This window comes from Papaver somniferum, chromosome 9 (assembly GCF_003573695.1).
Source record: "Papaver somniferum cultivar HN1 chromosome 9, ASM357369v1, whole genome shotgun sequence".
NCBI classification, from domain to species: Eukaryota; Viridiplantae; Streptophyta; class Magnoliopsida; order Ranunculales; family Papaveraceae; genus Papaver; species Papaver somniferum.
The window spans coordinates 49964644-49976404 of NC_039366.1; the positions used below are offsets into that span (position 1 = coordinate 49964644).

Consider the following 11761-nt stretch of genomic DNA (forward strand, 5'->3'; position numbering starts at 1 on the left):
CTTCCAATTCCTCACCCTTATAATCGAGATTAGGAATTAGTTCGTGTAGGTGATGCTGATAGAGGAAACAGGCTTCGAGAAGACGTAGAGATGGGGAGTTTAATTTGAAAAGTTAGGGTTTTGAATTTTATTGAAGTTTCAATTTAGTGATAAACAAGAAGAAATTAGAGATTGGGTTTGGTGATTTGAGCATTATAAATCGATATGTTGAGCTAAAATTGGAGAAAGAAGTGAGATCAGAGGAGGAAATTTAGGGTTCTAAGAATAGATGATGGTGATTGAAAATAAAATTGATAGTTAGGGTTTGAAGTGATGATTCAGAAGTTCAATCGAGGCAAAACAGGAAATCAAAATCAACTGCTTCAATCTAACAGTTTGGATAAAGGTATAATTCTTTTATCCCTAATACATATATGAATTTGGTAAGCTCATTTATGCACAGGAACCCTAGTTCCCTAATTTTGAATGGTTTACTTCCTTAATTTTGAATGGTCTTTTGTTTACGGAGAAACCCTAGTTCCCTAATTTTGTTATTAGTAACTCGTAATTCCCTATTGTTGAATGATCTTTTTTAACTTGGTAGTAGCTATTTCAGGTCTAATTGCAGTCGATTTTAAATGGCTTCGTTGGGATTGCAGATTTCAATTGAACTACTGTCTAGGTTTATCTCCGGGTTCTCTATAATTCTTTCTTCTTTATTGAACTTCTAATCTTTGTATCTGAACCATGGCCTCAGTTTCCATTCCAGGTTAGCTTTATTGATCAGTTTATATCAAACTAATGAATTGAATATTAGGTTGTCTTTGATTGATGTCAGATTTGTCAGTGAGTCACTCATGTGTGGACAAATATGAATTTTTTGCTCTGTGTATTCCAAATATGGACAAATATGGACAAAAGGGGGGATGAATGAGGAGACTGATGGAAGATCTAATAAGACGTGATGTTGATCTAACTTTTCGTTTCCAACTTTTTAATTAGGTTTGTTCTACTATTTCAAATTAGGGTTTTAAAATTATTATGTTGATATTCGGCTATTTCAAATTAGGGGTTTGATCTGTTGTCTAAAAATTTGGGTTTGTTTCTTATATCACTAGGAGAGAAAAATCTTTGCATATGTTTTGGGTTCTGAGCATGTAAGAATGAATTACAGATAACAGTTATAAGTGAAATGCAGTAGTTCTTAGCATGAATATGGCTTTGCTTATGTGATGTTTGTTATTTTGTACAACACTTATGTTTTCTATTGAAATGTCAATGTGCAAACTGATACAGGGCAAGGTGAAGGTTCTGTCAAGGAGACGAACCTCGTGAATGAAACAGTCAGGTTTGCCATGGAGTATACTGATGCAAGTCCTATCGGTAAAAGAGTGTCGTGGCAATTTTTTTCTTTAGAAGTATTTATGATATGGGTAGCTGCATAATCTTATAATACCTGGTTGGTGTAAGTTAAACTTCTTGTTTATTTTTCTCATTTGTTGTAGATGAGTATGGGTGAAAAATCCAACAACGCAGCTGGGCTTCTACCAAATCCCGTCGCTGATCCTCAAACTGGAATGCGGGGTAAGCTCCATTTGTACTCAATTTTTATATACCTAAAGCAGACTAATTTTAGCTACTAATCCTTTACTTTTGCTTTTAAAAGCAGGATTAATAAACTCCATACTACTCATTCATGGGCGTTCCTCGAAGTCAATGTTATTCCACAGTATAATCAACTGGTAAGGAATCCAAACCTGAAGTGATCGTTGGCATCCGAGATTCTGGAAGATATGCAGCTGAATTGCCAGTTCATTCATAGTGTATTGGTATTTCTCTCTCGCTCTCTCTTTGTACTGCACCCTTGATCTCACTTTCCCTTTGATCTTATTGCTCCTCAAACCCTAGATTACACAGCTCTTACTACTGAGAAAAGCCCTTAATATTTGTTCAAATTTGTAAATCCTTTGGTTCTCAATTTAGTACTTGTTTTATGTATTTTTCTTGTTTTGATTTTCTGGTTTTGATAATGTTGTTTGTTTTATGCAGAGTACTGATATGGAAGCGCTTCAAAATTTAACTGCTGAATGTGATTTGGATTCAAAACAGGTTTGGGAATTTTTTTAGTTAGGTTTTTGTTGTGGTGTTTTCTTTAGTCCTATGAATGAACTGCTGGATGTGTAATTTCCGTTTTCTAATTTTATTGTAGGGGTCTGATTATGGTGAGAAAGAAGTGGTGGAGGGGAATGTGTTAATGTTGGAGTGGTTGGATGGCTGGTTCTTGTGTGTGTCTGTGTTGGCGGTGGTACTCTTGTACCTGGAGGTTAGCTGCTGGTTGTGTTGTCTTTATGCGCATCTCAACTTCATGTCCAGGTTGAATTTTGTTGGAGGTCCTATGTGTTGGAATACCCGTACATTTTCTGCATCAGCCGGTATGGATGTTACTGATTACTTATTGGTTTTTCTTTAGTCCTATGAATGAACTGCTGGATGTGTAATTTCCGTTTTCTAATTTTATTGTAGGGGTCTGATTATGGTGAGAAAGAAGTGGTGGAGGGGAATGTGTTAATGTTGGAGTGGTTGGATGGCTGGTTCTTGTGTGTGTCTGTGTTGGCGGTGGTACTCTTGTACCTGGAGGTTAGCTGCTGGTTGTGTTGTCTTTATGCGCATCTCAACTTCATGTCCAGGTTGAATTTTGTTGGAGGTCCTATGTGTTGGAATACCCGTACATTTTCTGCATCAGCCGGTATGGATGTTACTGATTACTTATTGCAGTCTTGTTTTGTTTATTATGTCTTTGTTAACTATTTATGTGGGCAATTGGTTTTTCAGATGGCGAGGCCTTCTGTAATGGACAGACAAGCCATGTTAGCGAAACTGATCGGGTGAGTACTGGTTGCTTAGATAATTTTATCAGTAACTTACGCATCAATTTTCTCTTGTTATTTATTTAATCTAAGTTTGTTGCATATTATAGTATATGCAAAGAAAGTTTGGGTTTGTCATAATAATTGCAATGTGAATTTGGTTATTCTGTCCAGGTGGATAGATCTCTTCTAGTGACTGAATTTGGATATGAACATGATGATGCATGGGCAACAAATATATATTTAAATAATTTACTGATATCAGCAGGGTACGTATACATTCTTTTGAGTTATCTCACTAAATTATAACAAAAATTAGAATCAAACCTTAGGCTTTTTCTGAGGGGCCATGCTAGTAGAATCACTTGCGCATTTGAGCAGCCATGTTTTTTCCTAGTATAGGTGGTGTTAAGCCAGCATCACGAAGGCCTGTGGCAGTATCAAAGCCAATTACAGGATCACTTGTCTGCTCTGGTTTAACATTCCCCCTGAGTACAATATATGGTGTTTTCAGCCGAACCTGAGCTTATATAACTTCATTTCTTCTTTATACTGTTTATTGTGTTTTTCTTGCTTCCTTTTCCCTCGGTGTATCCTGTGGAAATTATGACTTAAAACCCGGTATGCTTTTTTTGGGGTCATAATTCGGCCAACTCATGTCTCCTGTCAATCTGAATTTCCTTTTGACCCCTGTTACTGCAAATACCCAGCTGCTTATTTTTCTTCTTGTCCATGTTCCTGTCACCCAGTTCGACAGTTCCTCAAGTGTTACATGGTACACCTGATAAACCTTTACCGACTGCAGCTTCATGGAAGGCCGCAGCTGGTCATATATCATCATTGTCCTCGTTAAGTAACCTGTATAGGACGTGCTGAACTGTAGGTATTCATGTTGAGTCTGTTTACTTACACTATAGGAAGTAGTAGTCATGTGAAGTGGAATGCCCACTACAGTCTATGTTTTGATTTAAAAATAGCTAAGTTGTAGTTTGGAGTTTATGAAGAGAAATCAATAGACAATTTTAGTTTTTTCTTTAACCTGTTTTTATCTTTACTCCTCTCTTGATCAATGAAACTTGGAACTTCTTTCATTGACGTGTTCATTTTTATTGTTGGACAGGTCTTGCGTATTGAATGCCAAACGCCGGAATTACATGAACCGGTAACTTTGTCTAAGCTCATCATATGGTATTATTGAGAAGTTAAGCTTGGTTTTATTTGTTCGCAGCTCACAGTGTTGATGGCTTTAGATTATTTACGGTTAATTTTTGTACTTGGGTTTCTGTAATGAATACATGGATCATAGTATAATGTGGATGATTTGTAGATTGAGAATCGGAGTGTATATGAAAAAGAAGAAAGTGCAGGTCTGTATGTCAGTTTTAATTGTATTACTGGAAGCCCATTTAATTGTATTGCAGGCCTTTAAACTGGAAGCCCAGGTCCACCATAGTGACCCGGGCTATCCATATTTTTTTATTTGTTATTTTAAAAATTGTCACAGTTATTTTTGAAATTGTTACAAAAAGAAACACCTATCAGCATCACTGTTTTGTTACAACTTAAAGTAACAGTTTTAACGTTACAGTAATCGTGACAACAAAGACACGTGTCCTTTAAGTAATTGTGGGTAAACTTAGTAACTCGTATATGTTATTATAATCGTGACCAAATGTGACACGTGCCCTACGTCCAATCGTTGCAAACTAATTATTCACACTTATATCTGTTGTTGTATATGTGATAGTAAGGGACACGTGTCTACAACATAATTGTTGTAATTATTAAGTAACAATTAAAACCGTTGTATTAATTGTTGCAGTAAGTCACGTGTCGCAACCGTAAAATTAGTTCAGTCGTTACTGTTTAATTTGTAACGTCTATAAGATGTGACTTTAATTAATAATTGTCACAGAAAAAAGCGTTGCAACATATTGCAACAATTATTTATAACAGCGTTTTACCAACGGTCTATAATTGTTACAAACGAAATCAGTAACATATATGTCCTGTGACAAAATCCTGGATTTGGTGTAGTGTTGGTTTGAACAAATATTTATCATCTGAGCAAGTGTTGCTCATGTGATGAATTGTTGAATATTTGGTTGTCTGAGCATGTGTTGCTCGTCTGATGAATTATTGGCAGCGTACCAAAAATATTAATTAGAATACTGGTAGTTGAATCGGGCATAATTAATAAAATTAATGACCATGAGGTCGTCATAAAATTATTCAGGTTAGAATCTGGAATGATGATCCTTGGAAACCCTAATTTGATCAATTGATGATCAATTCATGGTTCGTCAGAATTTCAACCATGGGACGGAGGAGGGAGCGATCACATGGGACCGTGTATCAACCATGTAGTGTCCATATGCTCACGTGAGCAAATACGAAGAACTCCTGAAGAGTTGACGATTTGTTGGTGAAAGAATGATTAAATGCTGGTTTAATCATTTATTCGAAAATGCTCGTCTGAGCCTTAGGTGAGAAAACCTAATTAATTATGACGAGGCGAGGGACCGACCATGGAGTCATGAAACCGGCCCTGGGTTGTCCCGTGACCGCCTGACGATCACTTCATGAAAATCCAAAGTGTTTGGGAGAGTTTTGGACCTAATACGAGCAATTGTGTAAATTAGGTCAAAACTGTGAAAATTGATGGGACCGGCTTCCGTAAGCCAAAGAGCCAATCTTGGTCGGTCAAGATAGCGTGATCGTTCCCCCAAGGCATCCGCGTCTCAGTCCTGAGAATTTTGATATTTTTTGGAGTGCAATTGAGCATCCATTCGAGAAAATATGCCAAAATTAGGGTTTCGACGAAACTAGGAAAACACCATGAGATGATGAAAAATAATTATAAAATAAGGAATGAGGAGGCGTGGGCCGCCGTGGTCAAGGCATGGTCGGCCGGTCGTGACCACGGTCCCGTGGTGCCTTTTCCTTAATTTTATAATATTTTGATGATTTTATGAAAAATTCATGAATTTTGAGAAATTTGATGAATTTTTGGGAGTTTCCATGAATTGAAGGAGTTTTCATGAGTTCAAGGAAGCAAAAAATATTAAAATAATAAAACAAGGGCATGTGGGACCGTGGAAGGCATGGCCGGCCGGCTAGGGCCCGGTCCCACGAGTTTCCCTAATTTTATAATGATTTTATGAAAAATTCATGAATTTTGAGAAATTTGATGAATTTAGGGAGTTTCCATGAATTGAAGGAGTTTTCATGAGTTCAAGGAAGCAAAAGATATTAAAATAATAAATACAAGGGCGTGTGGGACCGTGGAAGGCTTGGCCGGCCGGCTAGGGCTCGGTCCCACGAGTTTTCCTAATTTTTAATATTTTTAGGTATTTTGATGATTTGAGGGAATTTTTCCTAATTTGAGAGAAATACCATGAAATCAAGGAATTTGATGAATTCAAGGAAAACTAATAATAAAATAATAAAACAAAGGGGCGTGTGGGACCGGCTAGGGCATGGCCGGCCGGCCAAGGCCCGATCCCACAAGTTTTCATAATTTATTTTATTTTATTATTATTTGATGATTTGTGCAAAAATACCATGAAATCAAGGAGTTTTTCATGAAATTAGAGAAATAATAATAATAATAATAAAATAATAAGGAACCGTGGGTGTGGGGCCGGTTGGGACCAAGGCATGGCCGGTTGGCCAATGGTCATGCCCCACACTCCTTTCCTTAATTTTATATTATTTTTTATGGATTTATGGAAGTACCATGAAACCGAGGAGTTTCCTCAAGACGAAGGAGATTTGATAAAATGAGAGAATTTTCATCAAATTATGGAAAATAATAAAAATGCATTAAAAATATAAAACTGGCGTGGGATTGACCACGATACGGTCGGTCGGTCGTGTGCCCGCGCTCCCAGCACCCTGGTCAATATTTTTAATTATTTATTATTTTCTTCTATATTTTGCATAGGTTCATCGTTTCGTTGTATTTTTGAAATACTCGTTCGTGCGGTGACTGTTAGTGTATCATCGTCGAATACACCTTCACCATTTGAATCGGAGCTTACTTAGAGGTAGCTCAGACGCCCGGTTGTTGATTATTTATTACTAATTGTGGAATTCAGTGGAGAATAATTCACAAAACTGAGTAATAAGATGTTTATTATTAATTCATAGGATCAGCTGAGGATTCGACTGCAAATTCAGAATAATAAAGTGAGCATTACCATTCCATGGGATCGTAGATTCGACCATAGAATCGGAATAATTAAGGTTTATCTATCACCATTTATGAGACCAGTTGTGGATTCGATCATGAAATCAGAGTAATGAGATAATATAGTTATTGTCGTTCTATGAGATCAAGATGTGGATTCGATCATAGAATCAGAACAATTGTTATTGTCATTCCATGGGACCAGTCGTGGATTCGACCATGGAATAAGAGCGATTGTAATTAGGAATAATTAACTTTGTGGCTCTATACTAGCAGAACAAGCTGTCTAGGAGCATTAATTATCCTGATACGAGCTTGCTGGTAAGTCATATCCTTTATATAGTCAGGGTAAACTTGTTGTTTGTTCCTGAAGATGTTATCGCTCTATACCAGCAGAGCAAGCTGTCTAGGAGCCGTCCATCTCGTGATGCTATATAGAAATAATCACTGAAAGTATTCAGTGTTCATGAGATATGTCGTTGTCCAGTCGTGAGACTACATATCTACATGTACTCTGAGAGAAAGTACTCTCCGTTGAGAATTCGGTGAGAGACCGGTGTCTCGATACTCACGTCTGATTGATGAATCAGAGCTTCGTATAATTATGAGTTTACGAATTTAGCCCTTGTTGAAAATCCATCATATATATATATATATATATATATATATTATTGACACAACACAGATATGGCACATTGGTTAAGGTCCAGTACAGTATGTGACATGTCTTGATTTCAAGCGAGTTACGTTCGAAGTTTGAGTCGTTCTAACATATTATTCTTTCCCGAATAATTCGCGAATCGAATTGGTCGAATTGCTAATTAGGTTCAGGAACTCCTATGTGACACTACCATCATCATCTACAATTAAGTACTATTGTTGTGACTATGATATCCAATTATGGATAGTTCTATTAACATCATCTACAATTAAACACCATTGTTGTGACTATGATATCCAATAAAGGATAGTTTTATTAATGGATAATCAAATATCCGTTACTCATTTGCTTCCAAAACGGAAATTTAGGATATTATGAGAAAAATTAGGTGTTGCATACAGAAATTTTATATTTCTCTTACAACAAACGGATCAACAAAGCATTTTTATCAAATAAAATTGGATAACCATGTGTCTGATATCATGGGGGATCCATGTAATTTTTTTCTCTTAAATTGATCACAAGCAAGGTAACAAATCTCAGACTTGTCTTTGTTAGGTCCTGATATCTTCAAATTTTAGTGAAAGTGACAGAAAATGACAAGTGAAGTTATAGACTCAGAATATTATGGGGTCATTTACAAATTTTCCATTTGTTGGAGCGTGTGGGGAGAAAGGAACAATAGACTGTAGAACAATGTGTTAAGAAATTTGAAGGGAATTATTGTCGAAGTCAAGTCCTTGATATTCATTTGGACTATCAACACACCCATATTCGTAGGATTTACTCTTCCCACTCTTATTTGTAGTTGGGACGTTGTAATTCACATCCATGTAACTTATCTATCTTCTTAATCAGTTTTGTTTGGTTACTTTGAAACTTTTAATAAATTTTGCTCTTTGTCGTCAAAAAAAAATGAGAAAATAAGATACAGAGTAATAAGAGAACAAGTAGACCTTGAAAATTGATCTCCGATGAAACAACATTACTAACTATTCGAGTAACGTGCGTTATCTTGTTGATGATCCTTTTAAGTGAGTTTAATTTAACAAAGTTTGTTTGTTTGTTTTTGTTGAAAAAAACTGATCTTTTTCATAAATATAATTTTTTTACAAAATTATTTGAAAAAGAGAAACTTATTTAAGTGAGGGTTACCCTTTTGTTGGTACGAGTTAAAAATAATTACTGATCAAAATAAGTGGTCATGTTTCTTACCGTCTTAAAAATTTGTCATACTGAAAAATACACAAATATTGTCCACTTCACATTTGTTATATATCCCAAATTGGTAACTAGGTTTCTAATCATAATACAAGATGTTTTCACGGAAAACAAGAACATGCATAACAACATGATGGATGAGCTTTTATCTCGTAAGTGAGACATTATGGAAGTATTTACAATTGTATTAACAGACATGATGAACCTTTTTTTTGGCAAGTAATAGCATTACTCTCACACGAAAGTTATGAAATTCTAGACCATTACAGGGAGCTAGTGGAATGGTATTTGAAGGATTTTAGAAAGTTCTCAAATCTATTGTTATTCAGTAGAAATTCTAGAAGAGCCTCTGAATCTCTCTTGTTAGTGCATAATTTTTTTTTTTTTAAAAGTCTTTTCAATTCTATAAAACTCCACGCCATTGGATTTGGATTTCTCAAGAGTCACTCAAACACCCTTGTTATTGGATTTATATCTATAACTCATGGATTTGAAGCTTTAAGAGACTTTGGATGACTTCTGTAAAATAATAGGCATGACAAAAATCTCTGCTAAAAATGTGAGATTTTGGAGATTTTGAAATTTGAGTTATTTTCTCATAAACATCAAACTAACATATAATTTATTTTTTACAATGGTCTTGCAGCCAGACTCTAGATGTTTTATATTCACTATACACTCATTATCTTTCATTTGTATCACACGATAGTACTTTCTCATGGCCATGAGAAAAAAATATTGAATAAGAAAAGAAACACAGATGGTGTGACTACTTATACTAATTTTTTTTTGACAACAAGTACGTATTTTACGATTTATTCATGGTATTTTTGTTAACATTGTAACTTGCATATTAAAAAGTTGGTCTACCTTTTGAGTTTTTTATTTGATATTATACTTTTTTATCTCGTTTAATTGAGGGCTACAGGATAAGATAAAATAGGATCATCCAAAGTAACTTCTAAAACCCCATATCCATATAATTTTCATAATAGCTAATTTGCCCTTATTTAACTAGGGATAATCTTTCTTAATTAGGGCTAGTCTTACTTAACTAGAGTTTAACCATTTTTTTAGTTTTTTATTTAAAATTTTTAAATCAAAAACGAAATAAATAATATACTGCAAGAAGCTGATTGGAAGCCTAGCTACGAGCTGGGCACCAACACCATTTTGAATTGCAATCCATACATACTAAAAACTAAAAAGAATGTTACCAATCTAAGAATTAGCATCGTGGATTGCTAGACAATTCCTCAACCTCTTCAAAAAGATAATAATGTCATCACCAAGTTCGTCCAAAGTGGAAAAAGTCAAAACTCCATAACCATAACAATGTGTCGGCATTTATCTAAATGTTTTTTGCGCTTGCGAGTGATGACAACAACAATAGCTTGACATGGTGTAAGTTACCCTTACCTCTCCCTGTGAAGGGTGAGATACCTCTCCCTGTGAAGGGTGTAACCATTCTCCCAGTTGTACACAAGGATGCCAACGGTTCTCAAAGCGGTATTATTATCCGACAAGAAACCTAATGCCAATTTTTTTCTCTCACTGTCACGCCAGATTTATACCAATATATGCTAACGCATCTCTTACCAAGTCGTGTCCGAACTTAACAAGACGTCACTTGCGCAATGCAAGGCATGGTCACCAAAGACATCCATTTCGCGATTCAGCTTGGGCACAAACTTTTCTCCTTGAAAAGGGGTATACCAAAGATAAGAATGGCATTGAATTGCCTTGAAACAACACACTGATTTAGCCCATGAATAGGTATTGCTTTCAAAAAATCTTGAGCATGGGCTATCTTGTTACTTTGCCATAAAGTGGAGTCATGAGATGACAAGGAATATTTTCTGGGTCTCTCTTTCTTGCCAAAATCAAAGTATGTGATTGCCAGAGAGTGCACAGGATGAGGGGAAATATCATTGATGTTGAAGGTCGAAGTGGAAACATCACATATATACTTGCATATAGATGGAGAGAGCTTGCTATAAACTACAAATGATCTCTGAAGCTGGTTGATGTTTCAAAATGATATCTTGTATGTGTCGTGTATGGTTGTAGGAGGAAATGTAACAATAGTGGCTTGTGTCAAACATAGAATGTATTACTATCCCACTATTTCTTACCGGAAGTGTATCCAATCGTTGTAAGAGAGGGCTGAATCCAGCACCATCGCCTATAACTAAGTGTTGATCCGACTGGTTTGCATCCTATTGAAGTGAAATTGGATTAGTGGTGCTCATAGTAAAGTAGAACCGTGATATTCTGGTGCAGTTGCGCAAAAGCAATAACTCACAATGTGGGTCTCAGAGTTTCCTAATGGTTTTCATTAACTGAAAATTTTTCTCGACTCTACTCTGCATCAAATCACTGTAGAATTGTAGGTCCAGACTAATAGGCCCACCAAATGCTTCTACCCCACATAAGCTCTGCTAATGGACGTAGGAAACACACCATCTATGTTGCATATACGGTCTAAAACCGACCAGATTAACTCACTTTTCCTAATGTTTAAGTGGAGACCTATACCACTTCCATCTTCTTGTATGATCTCCAGAGCTTTAGAAACTTTCATGGTGTCACCAGCTAATGTGCCATCATCTAAGTACCACGCATTCAGATCCAGTGTAGAATGAAAAGTTATCTTACTCACCAGAGGGTGTAGTGCAAGTGCAAACAACAAGAGGCCAAGGGGGTCTCCTTGTTGAACACCTTGTGCAGGAGAGAGAGTATATTCATTACATACAGGCGAGCTGGTTTAGCATAGAAAAATTCCACCAATTTGGAGATGCTAGGACACCTGTTTCTTACATCTCGTATCATAGTGGTTCT

General features: G+C 36.1%; 1 protein-coding gene across 10 annotated transcripts; it reads left to right on the plus strand.

Annotated features, from left to right (window-relative positions):
- LOC113307726 lies at nt 1-4220 on the plus strand. Of its 10 annotated transcripts, none has more exons than XM_026556173.1 (10): nt 1-422; nt 596-661; nt 818-981; nt 1276-1563; nt 1649-1808; nt 2029-2088; nt 2189-2411; nt 2812-2864; nt 3021-3115; nt 3967-4220. In XM_026556173.1, the coding sequence occupies exons 5-10, from the start codon at nt 1773-1775 to the stop codon at nt 4010-4012; spliced, it is 513 nt and encodes a 170-aa protein (XP_026411958.1). In that variant the 5' UTR covers nt 1-422; nt 596-661; nt 818-981; nt 1276-1563; nt 1649-1772; the 3' UTR covers nt 4013-4220. The 10 variants fall into 10 exon arrangements, with proteins under 10 accessions (XP_026411958.1, XP_026411962.1, XP_026411955.1 ...); XM_026556177.1 differs by having other exon boundaries at nt 1-385; nt 596-981; nt 1276-1362; nt 1485-1563; nt 1646-1808; XM_026556170.1 differs by having other exon boundaries at nt 1-385; nt 596-981; nt 1276-1362; nt 1485-1563.
- The last annotated feature ends 7541 nt before the right edge of the window (nt 4221-11761 follow it).